Here is a 24,120-nt window from a genome sequence, read left to right on the forward strand (position 1 = left end):
ATCATGATAAAAACCCTCAACAAAGTCGGTTTAAAGGGAACATACCTCTACATAATAAAGGCCATCTATGAAAAACCCACAGCTAATATCCTCAATGGGGAAAAACTGAGTGCTTTTCCTCTGTGGTCAGGAACAAGACAGGGATGTCCACTCTCACCACTATTATTTAACATAGAACTGGAAGTCCTAGTCACAGCAATCAGACAACAAAAAGAAATAAAGAGCATCCCAATCTGCAAGGGAGAAGCAAAACTTTCACTATTTGCAGATGACAGGATACTCTATATGAAAAACCTGAAAAACTCCACCAAAAAACTGCTAGAACTTATATACGAATTCAGTAAAGTCACAGGATACAAATTCAATGTACAGAAATCTGTTGCATTTCTATACACCAGTAATGAAGCAGCAGAAAGAGAGATTCAGGAATCTATCCCATTTACAATTGCACCAAAAACAATAAGATACTAGGACTAAACCTAACCAAAGAAGTGAAAGATCTGTACTCCGAAAACTACAAAACATTGATGAAACAAATTGAAGAGGATACTAAGAAATGGAAACACATTCTATATTTATGGATTGGAAGAACAAATATTGTGAAAATGTCTCTACTACCCAAAGCAATCTACACATTTAATGCAATCCCTATAAAAATACTAATAGCATTTTTTCAGAGAGCTAGAACAAACAATCCTAAAATTTGCGTGGAACCAGAAAAGACCCAGAATAGCTAAAGCAATCTTGAAAAGGAAAAGCAAAGGTGGAGGCATCACAATTCTGGACTTCACGCTATATTTACAAGCTGTAGTGATCAAAACAGTATGGTACTGGCACAAAAACAGACACACAGATCAATGGAACAGAATATAAAACCCAGAAATGAACCCACAACTATATGGTCAATTAATCTTTGACAAAGAAGGAAAGAATATCCAATGGGAAAAAGACAAATTGTGTTGGGAAAACTGGACAATATGCAGAGGAATGAAATGGGACCACTTTCTTAACACCAGAAAAAAAATTTTGAAATGAGTTAAAGATAAATGTGAGACCTGAAACCATAAAAATCCTAGAGGAGAACACAGGTAAGTAACCTCTTTGACATTGGCTCTAACAACATTCTTCTAGATATGTCTCCTGAGGCAAGGGAAACAAAAGCAAAAATAAACTATTGGGACTTCATCAAAATAAAAGCTTCTGCACATTGAAGGAAATAACAAAACTAAAAGGCAACCTTTGGAATGGGAGAAGATATTTGCAAATGACATATCTGATAAAAGGTCAGTACCCAATATATATAAAGAGCTCGTAAAAGCTGACACTCAGAAGACATAATCCAGTTAAAAAATGGGCAGAAGACATGAATAGACATTTTTCCAAAGAAGACATGCAGATGGCCAACAGACACAGGAAAAGATGCTCAACATCACTGATCAGAGAAATATGAATCAAAACTACAATGACATATTACCTCACACCTGTCAAAATGGCTAAACTCAACAACAAGAAACAACAGGTGTTTTCAAGGATGTGGAGAAAGGGGAACCCTCGTGCACTGTTGGTGAGAATGCAAACTGGTATAGCCAGTCTGGAAACCAGTATGGAGATTCCTCAAAAGGTTAAAAATAGAGCTACCCTACGAGCCAGCAATTGCACTACTAGGTATTTATCCAAAGAATACAAACATAGTGATTCAAAAGGGCATGTGCACCCCAATGTTTATAGCAGCAATGTCCACAATAGCCAAACTATGGAAACAGCCCAGGTGTCCACTGACAGATGGATGGATAAAGAAGAGGTGGTGTGTGTGTATGTATATATATGTATATATGTATATATATGTATATATATATACATGTATATATATGTATATATATACATGTATATATATATGTATACACACACACACACACACACACACACAATGGAATATTACTCAACCATGAAAGAGAGTGAAATCTTGCCATTTGCAATGACATGGATGGAGCTAGGGAGCATGATGCTAAGTAAAATAAGTCAGGAAAAGAGAAATACCCTATGATTTCACTCTTATGTGGAATTTAAGAAACAAAATAAACAAGCAAAGGGAAAATAAGAAAGAGAGACAAACCAAGAAATGATTCTTAATTATGGAGAACAAACTGATGGTTACCAGGTGGGGGATGGGGGGCAGTGGGATGGGTGAAAAAAGTGATGGGGATTAAGGAGTGCACTTGTGATGAGCACTGGGTGTTGTATGGAAATGTTGAATCACTATATTGTATTCCTGAAACTAATATTACATGGCATGGTAACTGGAATTTGAATAAAAACTTAAAAAATAAATAAAATGACCTTAAATTTAAAAAGCAGACATCATCTTGTGCATTGGCAGTGTGATAACCCGTGAAACAATATTATGACTAATTAGAACCTTCCCAATAGGCCACACAAATTCAACTGTATTCAACTCATTGTATTTCAGTGAAATAAAAAGACAGACTCACCAAGATGAATTGGGCAAGACTGTGCAGTAAAGAATAATTATAACAATGGACAACTGGAGATAACCGGAATGTCTACAGTTAGAGGGTTGGCTAAATAAATTATGATAGAGCTCTGTATTGGAATAGCAAACAGTCACTAAAAGTGATACCGTAATCAGTATTCTTTTGAGAATGCAAGATGCTCGCAGTTTATTGTTGAGTGAAAATTAGGTTAGGAGACAACAGTACGAGTCGCTAACCCTGTGTGGTAGGATTCAAAGGGATTTTTACTTAGTCTAAACTCTTTCTTACATATCCTTTTTTCCCTCCGGTAATCATGTATGATCTTGATGATCAGCAAGGATATGAAACTGGTTTTATTTTAGAAAAACAAATGCAAACAACAGACCTGAAAAATTGTTTGCAGTAATTATGACACGGGGTTAAGTGTTCATTATTTAAAGAGCACATACAAACTGCTAAGAAAAAAATGGAAGATCCTAGTGGGAGTGAGCAGAGAGCAAGAACAGGTAGCTCACAGCAGCGAGCAGAGGCCACAAACACACGTGTGGATCATCGTTCAGAACCACTTGTAATCAAGGAAGTATAAATTTAAATAATGAGATAATAGGGGGTTTTTTGGTTATTAAATTAGCAAAAGGGGTTCACTGCCATATTTTTTATGCTAAAGAAAAATTAATATCAATAAATTGTGGTATATGCTTTGGGTACTGTTAAAAATGGAAGGTTACATAGGTTATATTGTAGCCTGGAAAAGTATAATATTTGAGTGAAGTGATTAGGAGTGATGGGTTTTTAAACTAAAGAGTACCAGCAGTTAGGGAGGTGGGGGGTGGAGTGTGGGAGAGAGTAGGATTCCTCAAGTGAGAAAGATCTGGTTCAGTCCAGCTCTGCCACTTGGCAACTCTGTGATCTTAAACTAGTTGCTTAACCTCTCTGAGCTTTATTTTATTTGTTTTGTTTGTGTGTTTTTTGGTTTTTTGTTTTTTGTTTTGAGAGAGAGAGAAAGAGAGCGCGAGTGAGGGGAGAGGCAGAAGGAGAGGGAGAGAGAGAGTCCTAAGCAGCTCCATGCCCAGCATGAGGAGCTTGAGGCAGGGCTTGGTTCCACGATCCGGAGATCATGACCCAAGCCGAGGTCAAGAGTCTGATGCTCAACCGACTGAGCCCCCCAGGCGCCCCAGACCTCTCTGAGCTTTGCTCGAGACTTACGTCTGGTTACAAATGTAGATAGAGCACCTGACCCAGAATCTGGTACATAGTGTTTCATTCAGTAGGTTTCCATTGAGTGAATGAATGGTAGTTCTTAAATGATACATGTAAAAATTTGTGTGTGCAGAAAGATTGGAGGAAAATATAGCAAAGTGATTAGTGGTTACACCTAGGGAATATGAGTTGATTTTTTCCCATTTTCTACAATTTGATGGTATTGTATTTATAATTAAAATGAGTATGTGAACTGAATCTCTCCCTTTCTGGGTGTCCTATGTTACTATTTGAAAAATAAATTTTGAGACTTGATTGCATTATTTTTCCCTTTATTCTTCCACCCAGCCAAACACCTCGGAGTCAACCTCATCTGCTTTCTTTTCCTCTATCAGCAAGTCTTATCGTCTCTGCCCTTTAGAATATATCCAGAATCCTATCATTTCTTACCATCTCCAACTGCTTCTATCCTCGTCCCTGCCACCGTGAGACTCTCTGTAGAATACTGCAGTAACGTCCTAACTGGTCTCTCCTTCCACCGTTGTCCCTTTCCAGTATATTCTTAAGATTATAGCTGAAGTGAATATAAGCCAGGCCATGTCACAGCACGGCTTAGAACCCTCCAGTGGTTCCTCATCCCATTTAAAGTAGAAGACAAAACCCTGGAAGCAGTATGCAGAGACCTGTAGAACCTGTCCTCCACTCCCAAATTCACACCTTTCTGACCTGATTTCCTCTCATTCTGCTTCTGCGGTTCTATTTGCCTAAAAACTCCTCCTGTAGATATTCATAAGGCTGGCTCTTTCTCCTGCGCAGAAGTCACTTTATCACTAAGGAGGCCTTTGCAAACCAACCCCCCACCCCTTTCTCACGATCCCCTCCCCCAAGCACTCTGTTTTAATAATAAACAGATAAACTCTTATTTAAAATAAACTCTTATTTAAAAATAAAGCACACTTTATTTTTTCCAGCACCGCTTAACTTACAGTGCATTTTTACCAAATACGTATAAGCCTATATGTCTTCCCCAATAAAAACAGCTCCGTGGAGGTAGGGGTTTTGTCTGTTTTGTTCCTTGCTCTAACGTTAGCACTTAGAATAGTGTCTAGCACCGAGTAGAGACTTTTTCATTGTTTTTTTATAAGTAAATCTTAGTCTCAAAACTAGTTTGAAAGCCCTTTGAGAGAGTGTGTGGTGTTGCTCTTGCATACCTCCCACCCCCCAACTTCAGCTCCCCTCAAGCCCACAATAAAGCACAGCAGGTGAGCACACCAGTGAGCCACAGTCTGCCCATAGTGTTGGCTTCCTTCCGCCCCTTGGGCTGGGACTCTGCCCGGACTGCTGGAGGTGGAAGATAGGCTGTGTTGGACGCGTTCTGTGTCTGGATCGGCGTGGTGGCCCCGTGATTGTGGACACATGTAAACCCCTGACGCTGTGTACTCAAGAGTAGGCAGCTCTGGTGCTGTGCTGTGTGTGTCTCGAGCCGCAGGGAATGAGAGTTCGCTGTTCCTTGCTAAGGGTGTGGGGTCAGGTGGTGGTTTTGGAAGGCCTCTTAGAGGAAGGTGAGCATGCTATGTGATGTTAAGATTAGGAACATTCGGCACGCTCTTCCTCATTGAAAATTTCTAGCTCAGTGGCTGAGATTTTTGTTTTGAATTAGAAGGTCAAGTAAAACACTTTTTATTTACTTTGTCTTTTGCAGAGATAATTGTAGCAGAATATCACAAGAAAATCAAGGATGCTTTTGAAGTGTTTGACCACGAGGCAAATAATACAGTGGATGTGAGGTTTGGCAATGTTTTCTTTGTTTTACTTCTAAATTACTGATACAACTCATACAGTGGAAGAGGGCGCTTGTCCTTTTTTCAGTCCTTGAATTTATTATGCTATCTATTTATTTGAGAGAGAGAGAGTGCTTGGGGGCACGTGAGTGGGGGGAGGGCAGAGGGAGACAATCTTCAACGAGACTCTGCTGAGTGTGGTGCCCGATGTGGGGCTCGATCCTTCGACCCCTGAGATCATGACCCGAGCGGAAAGCAAGAGTTGGACTCTTAACCGACTGAGCCACCCAGGTGCCCCTTATTATGCTATTTAAGTGTTTTATTTTCCTGTGCTCTGTGAAAGGTCTTTACTATCGCTTCAGATCAATACTGATTCTTTACAGTCTGGTGAAAAGAATATCCACATTGCCCATTTCAGCCTGTAGACTGTAAGTTCTGTGGGGGAGGTAAACTCTGCTGGGGCATTAGTGCTAGAGACTTCGTTGGTGCTCACTAAATAATTGTTGAGTGAATGAACTGAATTTGCTTTTAAAATAAATAAGTATAGGGCGCCTGGGTGGCTCAGTCGGTTGAGCCTCGGACTCTTGGTTTTGGCTCAGGTGGTGATCTCAGGGTGGTGAGATCGAGCCCCGTGCTGGGCTCTGAGCTTAGTGCGGAGTCTGCTTGAGATCCTCTCCTTCTCCCTCTGCCCCTCCCGCTCGTGCTTGCTCTCAAATAAATAAATAAATCTTTACAAAATAAGATAAAATAAATAAGTATGTATTACCATCTATGAATTAGAAAGATTAATAATGCTTAAACAGTGATGTACTCCCCAAGTAAAATAGCAGAAAGACCCCAAACGGAAGAACATGAAAGATGAGGGAGAGACATGACTTCTGGTAGATCAGGAGTGGAGCGAAGGAGACAGAATAGTTTGAGACCAGAAAGGAAACGGAAAGGCAGAGGAGACTGTCCAGGAGAACAACAGAAGTTGTAGGACCCGGGCCGGGTACGTCACGGAGCGGCCACGAAACCGTTCTGCCGGGAGGGCGAGCTAAGTGAGGAGCCCTGGGTGGGTCATAGTCTCAAAACTCAGAACGAGTACACGAGGCTAGCAGAGCTGGGGGAAGAGACAAAAGTGGAACTGGAAAGGAACAGTGTGAGGCTTATCCGTGGGTGCCGTCATTTCCAGGACTAGTCAAGGGCCCAAGTGCTTTAAACTGCAGCTAAACCAGAGGAACAGTATGTGATTTTATTTTATTTGTGACAAGTTGTCACTATACGTATTGTTTAGTTTCTTACACCAAAGTGTAAGGCCCGAGGTATGATTGCAGGGGAGGAGACCGAGAGGAAGTCCAGTTCATTACTTTATAGTAGCACCTTGTAAAGCGTAGCTCTATACCTCGTCTGTGTTCATGGGCCTTACGGCAGGGTAAGGGTGAGAATTACGTTCCAGAACCACCGCCGTAGTCGGCCTTGCGTGAGCCTTGGCTCAGCTATTGCCAAGGAAGTGTGCGGGTCACGTACTGGGCTCCAGGTGCTTGGGCCACCGTGCAGGCTGCGTGAGTGACCCTGGAGTGTGAGTGTCCTGGGAGGAAAATGACTGGGTGGGGCGGTGGTGGCGGTGATAGGGTTTGGGATGGGGTGGGGAGCACGCAGCTCGCGCGACCAAATCCCTGGATGGCCTTTGCCTCAGACCCCTCGCTGAAGCTGCAGGGTTCTCCCGGGGGCAAGGGAGAGAGGGACTGTGAGAGAGGTCAGGGAAAGCCGGAGGAAGACCAGGAGAGCTTTATGAGAGAGAAGGGGTGCAGAGAAGAGAAGCCAGCGTTTACTCAAGGCTTGTGGGCTGGCAAAAGGCCTGTAGTTGGGTGCAGGGGGCCCATGTACGTGACCTCATCTTAGTCTTTTTATTTGTGCGGTAAGAGTTGGCATTTCCAGTTTCTGGAAACAAAGAAAATGTAAATAGTCTGCTCAAGGTCATATCAGGGTTTTAAAATCCCAAGTCTTCTGCCATGCCCCGTTGCCCGCTCCCTCCAACCCCCCTCCACTCCTCACCCTTTGCAGACCTCCTGGACCTATCTCCTGCTTTGGGCCTCCAGACAGGAGCAGTGAAAAGAAAACCTCCCGACTCTCTTAGAGCACTGATGCCAGGTCTTTTTTGGGTAAAAGGGCTAATTCAGGAAAAACAGACATGCTTATGGGATGCATCTTTTTCCCATTCAAAATCTAAGAATTTTACTGAGGCCCCAAGGGAAAGTGTATGTTTTTACAACCTAAATTGTCTACTTTATTTCGTAAAGAAGATTACAAAGAAAATTGGCATTATTTTTCTCACTAAAATATTAATGCTGTGCCTATTCGAAGAGTAGCAACAGGGATGGGTGTAGCTTCCTAATCTTATCCCTTCTGTTAATTTGTATGTTCCCATGCAGCTGGCATCCTTACCATGTGCTCTTTATGGGACAGAGAAGCAAAGTGACTTGCCCAAGAGTTAGCAGCAGTCAGAGCTCAAAGTAGTTCCTTCTGTTTCGGCAGCTGCACAGCAGCCCCAGACGAGACCCTCGGAACGCAGGGACGGGTGAGATCTGGTCCTGCCTTTCCCAGCCTCGCCCGCTTTTTATTGTAAAAACAGTAATCCGGCTATAATTTATTTTGGCATGTGATTAAAAGTGAAGGTCTAAATACAGACTTTCCCCCTCCAAATTGCTAACCAGTTCATTTTATTTACATCGTGAATCGTTACGCCTACTTTATAATATACTGCATTTTCTATAACTGAGTCTAATTCAGGCTATGTATTCTGATCTATTGCTTTACCTTTCAGTCTTCTACTAGGTCAGTCCAATACTAATTGCTATAAATTTATTTTTTAAAAAAAGATTTTATTTATTTATTTATTTATTTGAGAGAGAGAGAGATAGAGCACAAGCCGGGGGAGTGGCAGGTAGAGGGAGAGGGACAAACAGGCTCTTGCTGAGCAGGGAGCCCGATGCCAGACTTGATCCCAGGACCCTGGGATCATGACCTGAGCCGAAGGCAGATGCTCAACCGACTGAGCCACCCAGGCATCCCTAATTGCTATAAATTTAAAATGTGCTTTAATATCTGATAGAACTAGGCTCTTTATTACTCTTCTTTTTAAACATTTTAATTAATTGAAAAACATGTAATTGAAAAAAAAAACAAGACATGAAAACAACCCAATTGTTCATCGATGGATGAATGGATAAAGAAGTTATGGTGTGTGTGTGTGTGTGTATATATATATATATATATATATATATATAATATTATTCAGCCATAAAAATGAGGAAATCCTGCTGTTTGTGACAACATGGTTGAATCCTGAGGGAATTACGCTAAGTGAAATAAGAGAAAGACAAACACCCTATGATTCCACGTATATGTAGAATTTAAATACAAACAATCAAGAAAACGAACTCGGAGGAAGAGCTCCGACGTGCCGTTACAGCGGAGGATGGAGGGAGGAGCTGGTTAAAAGGTGCGAGCATCTAGTCTGAGCCCTAGAATGAGTGCCAGGGACGTAAAGTACGGCAGGGCGAGCACACCTAACGCTGCTGTGTGGTTTATGAGGAAGCTGCGAGGAAGGTAAATCGTGCGAGTTCTCATCACAAGACCTTTTTTTTTCTTATTTATTTTTTAATTGTGTCTGTGTAAGAAGATAAATGTTAGTTGAACCTTTTGTGGTCATCATGTCCCAACCTCCATAAATCAAACCATCACATATGCCTTAAACTTACACAGCAACCGATATATGTTGATTTTTTCTCAAGAAAACTGGAAAAAAAAAAAAAAGACTTGAAGGCAGAATTCTATGTAAAAAGTGGTGTAGAGAAGCGCTGGATGGAGTGAGAGTCCAGAGACACAGATAGTGGCGTGGTTTGGGCAGGAGAGAGAGCTGTTCTAGAGGGGCTTCGAGCACATTTGGCTGTGTCTCCCCTACCCTGTAGGCATGGCGCCATTTTCCTTGTAGGACAGACCTGGGCCCCCTTACGGAGGAGTTTTGTGGTGGTTACTCTCCCTTCTCCTTACCTCTGCTTTGCACGAATTGAAAGATGGAATTTGAAACTGTAGTACTACGTAAAACCTCATGAAATGGGCCCCTGCTGCTTTCCTCCTGGCTCGGAGGGGCAACCTTGGGGCCGGAATCAGACCACCTGGGCTCCACTCCTGGCTCTGTGACCGAGTAACTTACTTTTTGCCTTCACCTCATAGGAAGGACCCTTTCAGGGGTCTGGAAAGTCAAAACCATTTTTATAATAAATCTAAGGCAGTATTTGCTATTTTCATTCTCATTTTTTCACAAGTATATATTGGAGTTTTTGAAAAGCTGCATGATGTGTGATATTGCAACAGATTGGATGCCGAACCAGATATGAGAATCCAGCTGTCTTCTGTGAAGCCAGACATTACGGAGATTTGCAAACATGTAAAATGGTGCCATTCTTCTAATTAAATTTGTTCTTGTGGAAAATATAGTTATTTTTCATAAAATTATGTTATTTACCCACACTTATAATGGATTTATTTATTATTTCTGAAGGAAAATTTTTAAGTATCTAAAAAAGATTTCTAAGTGAATATCTAAAAATTTTTCGAGGTTTAATTTCTAATATGGTAAATATAAATACAACCCACATAAGGAAAAGCTTTCTGAGGGTCTCCATCATTTTTAAGAATGCAAAAGGCGTTCTGAAGCCCAAAATATGAGAACCACTTTGTCAGTGGACACTTTTTTTAAAAGAGCTTATTTATTTATTAGAGAGAGAGTGTGTACAGAGGGAGAGTGAGAGGGAGAAGCAGACTCCCCACTGAGCAGAGAGCCCGATGTGGGACTTGATTCCAAGACCCTAATTCGATATCATGCCGTGAGCCAAAGGCAGATGCTCAACCCAGTGAGCCCCCCAGGCGCCACTCAGTGGACATTTTTAAGCTCTTAGAACAATATTAGCTCAGAACAAATTAGTTTGGGATTTAAAACTTAGAAACAAATTAGGTATTAGTAGTAGTAGTAGTACACTTTATATTCTTGAAGTAAATAATTTAGAGTTGTTTTTCCTCTATTTACTTTAGATTAATAATTATACATAACAAACCTCTCATAAGAATTTTTTATGTATTTCTGTGCATTCTGTTTTGATCTTTTAAGTTTTGAAGTAGTTCATTTTCCTTGTTAGTTTTTGAAAGTTGGCACCTTGAAAAACATTGAGGCAGGTTTTTAAAAAATAACACTAATTGGGGGCATTTTAATTTTGCCTCATATAAAACCTAGAACATAATACATTTTGACTTATGTACATTTTCCTGCTCTGTGTTAAGATTTCAGTCAATCAGACTGATTGAAAATCAAGTTTTTGAATAGATAATATATAGACACAGGACAAGTTTCTAAAGGTACAAAAAGTAGTGATGGAGACATCTTTTCACCTCTAACTCATGGCTATCCAGTTCTTCCTTATTTTTTTTAAGATTTTATTTGTTTATTTATTTGTTTATTTATTTATTTATTTGAGAGAGAGAGAGAGTAAAGAGAGAGAGCATGTGCACAAACGGGGGGAGGGGCAAAGGGGAAGGGAGAGGGACAAACAGACTCTGTGCTGAATGTGGAGCCTGATGTGGGGTTCCGTCTCAGGAACCTGAGATCATGACCTGAGTTGAAACCAAGAGCCAGAGGCTTAACTGCCTGAGGCACACAGGCGCCCAATCCAGTTCCTCTTTGTTAACAATTTTTTTCCAGGGAGAGTCCATGCAGATACAAGTGTGTGTGTGTGTATACAACATAAAATTTAACATTAACCATTTTTAAGTGTATAGTTTAGTGACTTTAAGTACATTTACATTACTGCCATCCATCTCCAGAACTTTTTCATCTTCCCAGACCAAAACTCTGTACCCTTTAATTTTTTTTCTAAAGATTTTTATTAGTCTCGCAGAGAAAGACAATTATCATATGGTTTCACTCATTTATGGAACATAAGAAGTAGGAAGATCGGTAGGAGAAGAAAGGGAAGAAGAAAGGGCGGGTAATCAGAAGGGGGAATGAACCATGAGAGACTGTGGACTCTGGGAAACAAACTGAGGGCTTCAGAGGGGAGGGGGCTGGGGGAATGGGATAGGCCGGTGATGGGTATTAAGGAGGGCACGTATTGCATGGTGCACTGGGTGTTATACGCAAGTAATGAATCATGGAATTTTACATCAAAAACTAGGGATGTACTGTATGGTGACTAACATAACATAATAAAAATTATTATAAAAAAAAGATTTATTTATTTATTTGAGAGAGAGAGAGCATGAGTGGTGGGGAGGGGCAGAGGGAGAGGGACAAGCAGACTCCTGCTGAGCATGGAGCCCTGTGCAAGGCTCGATCCCACGACTCCAAGACCGTGACCTGAGCTGAAACCAAGAGCTAGGCACCCAACCAACTGAGCCACTCAGGTGCCCCAACTCTGTGCCTTTTAAACAGTAACTCCCCGTTCCTCCTCTCCGTCGCTCCTGGTAACCACTATTCTGCTTCCTGTCTCTTTAGTTTGACCATTCTAGGTACCTCACATGGGTGAAGTCCTACAACATTTGCCCTTTTGTGTCTGGCTTATTTCATTTAGTGAATGTCTTTAAGGTTCATCCATGTTGTGACATGTGTCAGAGTTTCATTCCTTCTTAAGGCTGCTTAATACTCTACTGTGTGTATTCACCATATTTTATTTATCCACCCTCTGTTCATGAACATTTGGGTTGTTACCGCCTTTTGGCTCTTTGAACAGTACTGCTATGGACATTGGCGTACAAATGTTTGATCGGGTCCCTGCTTTCAGTTCTTTCGTTCGGTTACCCAGCAGTAGAATCGCTAGACATACCGTCGTTCTCTGGGTAGTTGTTGAAGAAACCACCGTACTGTTTTCCGCAGGAGCTGCGTCATGTTACGTTTCTACCAGCAAAGCACAAGGGTTCCAGTCTCTCCAGGGCCTCGCCAGCACTTGTTGTTTTCTGTTTTTCATTTTTATCGTAATGGGTGTAAAGTGGTATCTTGGTGTGGTTTTGATTTGCGTTTGGTTAACGAGTAATGCTGTCGAGCATATTTGCTTGTGGACATCTTCTGCGGGGAAATGCCTGTTTAAGCCCTTTTCCCATTTTTAAATTGTATTGTTTGTTCTTTTTCATGTTGAGTTACAGGATGTGTGTGTAGTTTTTACATAAGTGGTGAGAAACTAAATCTGCACTTCGCTTTTTTCACTTATCATAACTTTGTGATTATTACATAAGAGCTTCCTCATTTCATTATATGGAAGAAACATAATATACTGAATTAATCTCCTTTCAATAAGTATTTAGGTTTTTTCCAGGCTGTTGTTATGCTTGTCCATGTTGCTGAGAATATCTTACTATGCATGATATTTTGCAAAAGTGAGAATTTTTCTTTAGGATAAATTCTTGGAGGTATATCAAAGTGCATGAATATTTTTGCTAGAGGTTGCTGTATTGACAGTGTATTCTGTTACTTCATTTTAGGAGCGTGCCTGTTTCCCTGCTCTCTCTCAAACAAAGTTAATTATCAAACTTTAGCATTTTTGTTAATGTGATACATGAAAAATAGAAACTCAGTGTTAATTTTCACTTCTCTAATTATGGACATCTTTCTGTATGTCTAAAAGTGATTTGTATTTCCTTTTGTTTGAACTGGCTGTTCATGGTCTTTCCCATTTTTCATTGAATTATTTGTTTCTTTATATATTAAAGATCTTAGCCATAGTGTGTGAAATGTATGCCATCTGTCTTTTGGTGTTCAGAAACTTAAAATAGTTAAATTACACACCATTTGAGTATGGATTTGATTTTTGGAAACAAACAAGTCATCAGAGTAGTTTTAATAGGATAAATTTAAGTTAGCCTGAATAAAGCTAGTATGGTAAAAAAGAAAAAACAACATTCCACAAGGAATGTCTTTAACGTAAAGAAGTGAATTAATTTTTCCATGTAGCTGATAAATTTAATCTGAATGTCTCTCAAGTCTGAATCACAAACCAATCTAGTTTTTTTAACGTATGTTCTTTCATCTTTGACTCTAACAGACTCTAGAAGTCGGTAGAGTCAGTTGTTGGCTCTATCATTAATTTTTTTTACATTATTACAATATTATTGACTAAATTCCCTATTCTGTACTTTTCATTTCTGTTACTTATTGGTTGTGTACTTAATCTCCTTCACCTGTTGCATCCACCCTCCTTCCCACCCCCTTTCTGGCAACCACCAGTTTGTTCTCTGTATTTAAGGGTCTGTTTGGTTTTTGTTTGCTTGTTCATTTGCTTTGTATTTGAGATTCCATATACAAGTGAGATCATACGGTGTTTGTCTTTCTCTGTCTGACTCCTCTCACTTAGCATAATGCCCTCCAGGTCTATCCATGTTGTTGCAAATGGCGAGATTTCATTCTTTTTTATGGCTAAGAAATATTCCAGTGTGTGTGTGTATCACATCTTCTCTATCCGTTCATCCGTCGATGGACACTTGGGTGGCTTCCATATCTTGGCTGTTGTAAAAAATGCTGCAGTAAATATGGGGGTGCAGATATCTTTTTGAATTAGTGTTTTGCTTTCTTTGGATAAATACCCAGTAGTGCAACTGCTGGAACATATGGTATTTCTATTTTTAATTTTTTTGAGGGTCTCCATTACTGTTTTCTACAGGGATTGCACCAATTTACATTCCTACCAACACTGCAGGAGGGTTCCCTTTTCTCTCCTTCTTTGCCAACATTTGTTATTTTTTGTCTTTTGAGACTAGCCATTCTGATTGGTGTGAGGTGGTATTTCATTGTGGTTTCGATTTGCATTTCCCTGAGCCCCTTTTCATGTGCCTGTTGGCCATCTGTATGTCTTCAGGAAAAAATGTCTAGTAAAGTCCTCTGCCCATTTTAATCAGATTATTGGGGGTTTTTTTTTGGTGTTCCCTTGTATAAATCCTTTATATATTTTGGATATTAACCCCTTATTGGGTATATCATTTGCACATATCTTCTGCCGTTTGCTAGGTTGCCTTTCTGTTTTTGTTGATGGTATCCGTCACTGTGAAAAAGCTTTTTATTTTGGCGTAGTTCCAATGGTTTATTTTTACTTTTGCTTCCCTTGCCAGAGGAGACATATCTATAAAAATGTTGCTAAGGGCGATGTCCAAGAGATTACTGTCTCTGTTTTCTTCTGGGAGTTTTATGGTTTCAGATCTTACATTCAGGTCTAATCCATTTTGAGGGGGGTTTTCTTGAGTATGGTGTAAGAAAGTGGTCCAGTTTCATCTTTTTTTGCATGTAGCTGTCCAGTTTTCCCAATGCAATTTATTGAAAAGACTGTCTTTCTCCATTGCATATTCTTGCCTCTCTATACTCTTCTACTGATGTATGTGTTTGTTTTTGTGCCAGTACCGTACTGTTTTGATTACTATGATTGGATTTTTATGTGCCGCCCTTTTTTTTATTCGTTTTCATCATACCTGTATCACTTAAACCGCAGGAGTGCTGAGAGTAGCAAATGAAAAAATATGAAAGAATTTTGAAAAGTATATAAGGTCAGATCAAGTTATATATGTGTTTAACACTCCATTCTAATCAAGTCCAGAACAGACTGATCCTCAAGAATTTGGTGCGCCAGGATGATGTAGGGTCCAATCCTGGAATAAAAGTGCCGGTTGTCCTCTTTTCCCCAGCTATACCCATCTGTGCCCTTTGCAGAGTGACGTTATTGGTATTCTAGACTATTCTCTGTTTACTTTATTCTTGCCTCCACTATAGGAGATTTTTCCTAGTATTTTCTTGTTGTTTTCTTAGTCTTTGGGCAATTTTTTTGCAGCCCAGCAGCCCCAGGTGTCCTCCAGCTAATGCAGTGAGTCTCTTTTTCGTTGCTGCCATCTCAGCTCAGCATGAGTCTCTGAGGCTCGCAACACCCACTGTTCATCTTTCACACTGATAAGGAGACTTGAGTTTCTTAAGCAGTTGGCAGGAACTTTGAGTGTATTAGGTCGAAAATTCAATAAGAAGAAGGTAATAAGAACCTCTTTGTGATGGATTAGGGATCACTCTTCTGAAGAAGACTGGAGGTACCATAAATATTATTTCTACCTCTTCAGATTAATACTATGTTTGATGATAAGTTAATAGCAACATTTCACAATACATTTAATCAGGTAGTAAAAAGGGTGAGCAATATGAAGAGACTGCAGTTTCCCTCAACAGTTATTACCTGAGAAAGCTTGAGACTCAAAAGAGCTTTTGAAAAACTGTTCAAGTCAGTGGGTCTGTATTTGTACGATGGTGTACAAGAGGAATGGGATTGTTGGGCCCATAGACCCCTTGAAAGGGAATTAATTGTAAAAACTGGGGTCCATTCATACATAGTTCACACAGATGAGTGAAATGAATGATGAACTAGACTGGAGTATATAACTTGGATAAATTTCAAGAACAATGTTGAGTTAAAAAAAATTCCAGAAGGAAGCAAACGTTCTGATACAATATATGTAAATTTTAAACCTACAAAATAATAGTGTCTTTTGTTTATGAGTACAATGACATGTACGGGAATGATAAATATTATCCTCAGAAGAGTGATGGCATCTGAAGACAGAGGGGGAAGGGATGGAGAGTGCTACTTTAGCTGTTTTCTGCCATGTTTTATTGTTAGGGAAAAAATCTGAAGCAAATGTGGCAAAAGGTTAACATCGGCTAAATCTCAGTATTGGATAGATGGCTGTTATATTTTTTCTGTACTTTTTCTGTAGTATTTCACAATCAATCATAAAAATAAATATTTTTTCAAGAGTGGTTTATATCTTGTCTTTTCACTATCTCACTTTCCAGTTGCTTTGTAAAAAATTGGTTTGCTTATGGGGACCTGGGTGGCCCAGTCGGTTGAGTGTGTTGAGTGTCTGACTCCTGATTTTGGCTCGAGTCATGTTCTCAGGGTCCTAGGATCAAGCCCTGTGTGTGTGTGTGTGTGTGTGTGTGTGTGTGTGTGTGTGTGGGAGGGGGGCGGTGTTCTCTGCTCAGCCGGATGTCTGCTTGTCTCCCTCTCCCTCTGCCCCTCCCCTAGCTCGCCAGCGCACATGGTCTCTCTCTAAAATAAATAAATCTTTAAAAAAATTGGTTTGCTTATAATGGCCCTTTTGACGAACTGTGATTAAATAATCACTTAAAGTTTAAAAAATCATCCCAAATCCTACCTCCTGAAAGAACAGTTGTTAATGTCAGACGAGTGTAGTTCTAGATGTCTTTTCACCCATGTGTAATAAGATACGTGGTTAGAAGGGTGGGGAGTTGATACCAAAGGAAGAGGAGGAATGGGCAGAAAGGAAAAAGAAAACATATGGAAGAAAAAAATCTAGAATATAATCTCCCTGAGGGCAGGACCTTCCGTCTGTTTTGCTCACTGCTGTATTTCAGCACCTAGGCCTGTGTTTGGTGCATAGCAGGTGCCCAGTATACGGATATTTATTAAATGCATGAAGGAAGAGACTATCTTATAAAAATACGATCACAATAACCATACTTTAAAACAATAAAAAGTATTAATTTAATTTTACTTGAATTAACAAAAGAAGAAAATAAATTTAAATTGAAGAAATTCTGGAATCTCAAATGTTTCCTGGTCATGAGACATTATTTTAAATTAAGAGAAGATAATGAGGAAAACATTAAGAGTTTGTAGTCACTGTGTGTGTTCTTTCTTTTAATTTATTTTTTATTTTTTATTTTAGAGAGAGAGAGAGAGGAGCAGAGGGAGAGGGACAAGGTGACTCCTCACTGATTGCAGAGCCTGGCTCCGGGCTTGATCTCACCACCCTGAGATCATGACCTGAGCCAAAGTCAAGAGTCAGACGTTCACCTGACTTTGCCACCCAGAAGCCCCACACTGTGTGTGTTCTTAACAAACTACCTATTTCAAGTATAAAAAGTGTCAGCTGACTCCCTCCTGTGGAGGATGCCGATGTTAGCACTTTTAAAATTCCTTCCATTTTTTTCCCTCCCTCAGTCCCCTGACTTATCTGACTGACAAGGTAGAGTACTCACACTTTGTTTAGTATTCACAAAATTTTGAAGTCTATTTTGTCTGTTTTTGAACGAACTTACTGCTGACCACCCTTTGCCCCCCATTCTGGTATTCTTTGATTTGTATCTGTCGTCTGGATTCTCTTGTCAGTCTCTTGGGTATTTTTGCAAGTTTTTTAGTGTTCAAGATGTTTGCTTTATATTGAACTACTTTGTACTGGAATGACATAAGCTATGTCAGCATTGTGAACGGCTGCAAGGTGCACACCTTGCCATGTATGACTATACCATAATCTAACATGGCTCCTGATTTTGGCCATTTAGGTTGCTTATAATATGATGCTACTGTTATGTCAGGGCTCAAGTTATTAATGTGGAATTGTTCAAAGACTGTAGCCCTTTCCCAGAATGCCAGCAAATAAATCCTGTAAGCCCAACATCCTTTCTCTTACCTTTTCCTGAAGAAGATTTTTCTCCTTTTTGGAAGATAGGGTGTCTTAATCTACATAATTAGGTTCTGAGAGTAGAATGGTGGGTGTGATGGGGTGACTAAGAAACTGCTATAGTCTGAATCTTTGTGTCCCCCCCCCCCAATTTCATGTGTTGAAATCCTTTTTTTTTTTTTTAAGATTTTTTTTTAAAGTTTATTTATTCGACAGAGATAGAGACAGCCAGCGAGAGAGGGAACACAGGCAGGGGGAGTGGGAGAGGAAGAAGCAGGCTCATAGCGGAGGAGCCTGATGTGGGGCTCGATCCCATAACGCCGGGATCACGCCCTGAGCTGAAGGCAGACGCTTAACCGCTGTGCCACCCAGGCGCCCCCATGTGTTGAAATCCTAACCCCCACTGTGCTAGTATTAGGAGGTGGGGCCTCTGAGAGATGTTTAGGTCATGAGAACAGAGCCTTCGTGGGTGGGATTAGCCCCCAACAAAAGAGACCTGGGAGCTAGCCTGTCCCTCTGCCAAGTGAGGTTCCGGCAAAAAGACGCTACTTAGGGAGTGCGTTCTCGTACACCGATCTGCCTGCACCGGGACCTTGGACCCCCAGCCTCCAGCACTACAGGAAGTAAATGTTAGGTGTTTATACGCTCAGTTTATGGTATTTTGCTACGGCAGCCTGAACAGACTAAGAAACCCCCTCTCGCTGTGACAGGAAGAGGAGCTGGTCAAGGACGTTAAGGGGAAGAAAGATTTGAGAGAGAATAGTGGATCTTGGTGACGGGATATGAAGGGAGCAATCAGTAAAGGGGATTAAAATTAGAAGTACATATTTTAGGGGTGTCTGGGTGCTCAGTCAGTTGAGTGGCTGACACTTAATTTTGGCTCAGGTCATGATCTCAGGGTCCTGGGATCGAGCCCCACCTGGGGCTCTGCGCTCAGCAGAAAGTTGGCTTCGGGATTCTCTCTCTCTCCCTCTGCCTCCCCGCCCCCCCCCCCCGCACCCCCCATCCCCCGCTTGCTCATTCTTTCTCTCTCTCTCAAAATAAATAAATAAATCTTTTTAAAAAAAACATTTTTTACATAGATAATGTATTTACATGGTTAAAAATTTGGAGAGAACAAAGTGCAGAGAAAAGTCTGTCTAACTCCCTTCCACCAGCCATCCAAGACCCCTCCGAAGTACTAGCAACTAAGGTGCTCATTTCTAGGAATCACTCCAGAAATATTCTATGCATACATATATATTATTTTCTTACCCCCCCTTTTTACTCAAATGGTTGCATACTTCATTGTATGGTACTGTTCCCTTGGGATGGGATCAAGCCCGTGATGAAGTTCACTTTAATGACTTCTCAGTAGCATTCAGGAGTCCAGAATGGCTGTAGTTTTCCAGGTTATTCTTAGTCTACGTGCATCAATGCGCTAAGTTTTAGCGTAGTGGAGGGCATCAGAAAGCCCAGTAAACTGTATCGCAGGTGCCATAGACGGGAGTTGATTAGTAGACTAGCACATAACAAACCAATAACTCTTGGATTCAGACTACCCTCTTAAGGGCACTTCATTTGCTGTGTGACAAAGAGGACCTTTTCTGTATTTAATAGCTTTGGAGGCCGACTTGCTTGACTCTGGATTATAGACATCGGTCTGTTGTGTTTCTTGTATTGTCCAGATCGGGGCGAGTTTGGTGTAGGCTGCACACACTAGGACCAGAGGCCTAGGAGTGCTGGTCTCAGGGAGTGTACTTCCCGGGGCCTCTGGGCGTGTACCCTCTGTGGCTTCCAGGTTCATATTCCTGCAGCCTCAACCCGTTCTCCTTAACATAGGAAATAAAATTTGATAAAATAAAAACTAAGACAAAGTAGTGATGGAGCAGAGCGCTAACGTAGACAGTGTCAGGGGGCTTTCTGTTGTAGGCCTGTGGAGAGAGATCGTATTTGGTTAAGTCACCATCGCCAGTTAAAACAGCTATGTCTAGGGAAGCAGGTCAGATGGTACCAAGAACCGGAACCTGCATGTTCGGGAACTCTCACAAGGACTGTGGATTGTTCCCTGTGTGGTACAGTTACCCCCAAATCCTGATGAGATTGTATAAGCCTCATATGAGGCCATTTCAACCCAGTATTTAGGCGGTAGTGCTACTAATTCTCCTCGTCCCTGGTAGTGCTCGTGATTCAGGCCATGGTGGTTGACTGTGGTAGAGACTGGGTCGTCTAATTTGATTACCTGTCTTCCTGAGCACATAGGTAAACCATAACTCCCACATCCCTTGAAGATAGAGGAGGCTGGGAAGGATGGTGTGGCTGGGGTTCTGGCCAGTGGAATGTAGGTGGTAGTGATGTGTGCCACTCTTGGACCCAATCCTTAAACACCTCCCACGTGTGGTCCTCCGTGTTTTCTCCCCTTCTGGCTGGACACATACAAGCAAGTGACGTTGGAAGCCTTGTGTTGAAAATGATGGAACCACAAGATGGAAGGAGCTGGGTCCTTGAATGATTCTTTGGAGCAAAGCCATTCTTTGAGGATAATTCATTTGGATTTAATAAAAGCCTCCATAAGCGTAGCAAGACACTGGCTGTTGGAGTTTGTTGTAGTGGTGGCCATTATCCTCACAGAGTGGAACCCAAGGAAGGGTTTGGGGCCCCTAGATATCTTAGCAAGCTATGTCCTAGGGTGTAGTCGGTTGAAGAGGGCTGATGGTGAATAGAGGAAGAGCCTGACGTCATTGTTTGCTACTCCTGTCAAGCATGACGTGAAAAATGTCTTCTTTACGACTTACCCTACAAATCACAAACTATGCAGATCAGATATATTTGTGATTGCATAAAAAGTCTGGGAGGTGTTTGAAATTGCCCCAGATCTCCTTGGGGGGAGTGAGGTGGGCAGTAGGGGTTAGTGTTCCGTGTTCTACAAATTCCACCCAGAGGGAGCGGCAGAAACTTCATACTATTTCCTCTATAGAGATAGTACGGCCAGATGTCTAAATCTGTTCTTTCCCTGGGGGAGGTGAGAAAGATGGGACTGTTCTGGATGCTATTCGAGTGGCTGTGAAAGGGAGATTTGGTTACGCTAGCAGGGTCCCAAGGAGCATGGGAATTCATTATTCGTGCCTTTGAGGGACTCCTAAACAAGTGTTTGGAAGTGTCACTGCATAATGCAGTGAGGAAACCAGGCCAAAAGCCAGGCTGCAAGTGCTGTAATTCGAGTCGGCTTTTGGTTAATTTAAAGGCATGGTAGCGACACCAGCTCCCAACCCGTAGCCTTCTTCGGTTTCATTTTCTGAATTACTGAGAAGTGATACTCAAATGTCCATCTTTTTTTTTTTTTTTTTTTTCTGAAAACTACTAGTGCATTTTGCAATAGTTTCCAGTCTTTCACTGAGAGCTCATTTTGGCCATCTTTCCTTCACTCACCCAACTCTAAAAGTATTTTTGTTTTTTGCTAAGAGCTTATTTTTCTTGCCTCTCCTAAGTTAAAAACATATTGAAGACAAAGTGTATTTAATGTTTGGATTCTTTAATGTGCACAACATTGTCTTTTGTCTATATTCAGTGCCAATCATATTAGCAGAGGGTATGTTACTCATTTGTGGCGTTATGAGGAATGTGTGTGTAGAGGTGGGTTGGGGCCATTCAATGAGTGGTCTTGTTTGTGCCTCTGGAGCCTGGATTTTGTTAGGTAGGAGTAGAAATCCTTAAGTGCAGAGAAGTAACAGATTTGGGCTTTTAGAAAGAAAACTGTAGCTATGGGATGGTAGATAGGTTGGCACGTAGACTGGAGCAGTGGTTTCCAGTTCTGAGGGCACCCCAGAATCACCTGGGACCTTCTCAAAAAACCCCACACAGAGGGAAGTGAGCAGAGACTTGAACAGGGACTTCAACAAGCTTTGGTGACACGAATTCCTTTAGTAGCAGGTACGAGCAAGGGTATAGGGCAAGAGGAATTCCCATGCTCTGCTCAAAGGAATCTTAATTAGAGGTTGGGGACAAAATTGGCTAACAGTGCGTGTGTGTGTGTGTGTGTGTGTGTGTGTGTGTGTGTGTGTGTGGTGGCCTTACAGAGCTGCCCCATTACCCAGATAGTCCGAGACTGCACGCAGAAGAGCAGCAGGACTGCGGCTCTCAGAGCACTGAGAGCTCTCCAACCTAGGGAGACCCAGTGGCTCTCCTGAACACAGGCCTCACGCAAAGCAGAACAGGGAAAGTCTGCACAGGGGCAGGCATGGATAGGATGAGTGCCTAGCCACACATTCGCGGGTAAGTCAGCTTTCCTTGGCATTCACCCTGATCTCTGTGTTGTGCTGAGTTATCCTCTCCCTGAGGCAGTGAACATGGAACGCGCTAGCCACCTTGGTTGGGTGGGGTGGGGGGGGGGTGGGGGGAAGGGTACCATGAATTGGATGGAAAGGCTTTCATTGTTATTGCAAAATATCCCACTACATACAGGTCTTTCAACAAAAAAAAACTTCTGCCCAGTGAAACCCCCAGCTAATGCCCTATCACTGTCTTTCTCTTCATAGCTAAGAATCTTAAAAAGAAAAAGAGTTCCCTTTTTATTGAGAACCTTCGCTCTGTTCATTCTTCATGTGCAATTTGTAATTTGACTTCTACCTCCAACCCCATTCCCATTCGAACTGTGTCTCCTGAGGTCAGCAGTTGTCTCTTCCCTTGTCTTCCACGAGATCACCTTCTCTTTTCATCCAGCATCTCCAGTTCTTCCCTCTGAGCTCCTTTTGGGTACAGCTCTGCCTCTGGATGACTTATTAGTGTTCCCCCAAGAGGTTCATCCCCATCCCTCTTTTCACTTTATACTCTTTCCTGGGAAATCTCATCCACATCCAAATCTGGAGCTCAATCTGGAAAAAAAATGTAAGAGTCTATAACAACTCTTAGGTCAAAGGGGAGATTTTAGGACAATGAAATTGAAAACTTCTGGAAAGCAGCTATAATGGAAATGAGATATGAAAATGGAAATGACATTAGAATCCATGAGATACAACCAAAGAAAACTCATGAATGACTGTATGAAACAAAATAAAAGCATAAGAAAATGAATAGAATATTCAATTCAAAAAGCTAGGGAAAAAGAGTAAGCTGAGAGAAAGCGGAAGGGAGGGACTGGTGACGATAAAAGCGTAATGGCGTTGGGAAACAGCGAGACGTTAGGGACTAATAACTAAAATGAAAGGCTGGTTCTTTCTGAAAGGTTAAAAGAAAAGTCACTGGCAATTTTTTTTTTTTTTTTGAGAAGGCACGAAAAGGCACCAATGACTAGGGTGAAATAACAAAACAGAGGAAATTTAAACATATCATGAGAGTATTTTGTACAACACTATACAAGCAAATTTGAAATTCTAGCTGTAAAGGGCAACTTTCTAGTAGAATATAATTTGTCAAAACTTGTATACCTGGACTGGAACACTTATTATCATTAAGCTGTCGATACTCCCCAAATCAATCAACTGATTGAACATAATCCCTATCAAAATCCCAGCTGCCTTTTAAATTTTTTTTCAGTAATCGATAAGCTAATCCTAAAATTTATATGGATTGCATGGGACCTAGAATAGCCACAAACAATTTCAAAAAGGAAGACCAAAGTCGAACTCATACTTCCCAATTTCAGTATTAAAAAGAGCTATAGCTGGGGCGCCTGGGTGGGTCAGTGGGTGGGCGTCTGCCTTCAGCTCAGGTCATGATCCCAGCATCCTAGGATCTAGCCCTTCTTCTCCTCCTCCTGCTCCCCTGTGTGCTTGTGTTCCCTCTCTCGCTAGCTCTGTCAAGTAAATAAATAAAATCTTTAAAAAAATTTTTAAAAATAAACAAAGCTATAGTAAGACTCTGTGATACTGGCATAATGGCGTGAAGCTGCTACCCATGTACCTCAATGCAACAGAGTTGAGAGTTTGGAAATAAACCTTTACGTTTATGGTCAACTGATCTTCAGTGAAGTTGGCAAGTCAATTCAATGGAGAAAGAATAATCTTTTCACCAAATGGTGCTAGGATAGCTGGATATTTCCATGCAAATAAATGAAGTTGGTCACCTGCCACATACCATACACAAAAATTATCTCAAAGTAGATAAGAGACCTAAACTAGGACCTAAAACTATAAAACTCTAGAAGAAAACATAGGTGTAAGTCTTTGTGACCAAAGATTAGTCAGTGGTTT

General features: G+C 41.2%; 1 protein-coding gene across 3 annotated transcripts in view; it reads left to right on the forward strand.

The window, feature by feature from the left end:
* Window positions 1-24,120, forward strand: part of EFCAB2 (EF-hand calcium binding domain 2) — a 113,650-nt gene that overhangs the window by 52,863 nt on the left and 36,667 nt on the right. For 2 of the 3 annotated variants that reach the window (XM_057315665.1, XM_026509555.4), the window contains exon 2: window positions 5,395-5,474. In XM_057315665.1, coding sequence (XP_057171648.1) covers window positions 5,395-5,474 — 80 coding nt within the window. Of the gene's footprint in view, window positions 1-5,394; window positions 5,480-24,120 lie in introns of all 3 variants that reach the window. The other variant, XM_026509554.4, reaches the window with a different exon arrangement.

The sequence above is a fragment of the Ursus arctos genome, unplaced genomic scaffold, assembly GCF_023065955.2.
Source record: "Ursus arctos isolate Adak ecotype North America unplaced genomic scaffold, UrsArc2.0 scaffold_2, whole genome shotgun sequence".
Lineage (NCBI taxonomy): Eukaryota > Metazoa > Chordata > Mammalia > Carnivora > Ursidae > Ursus > Ursus arctos.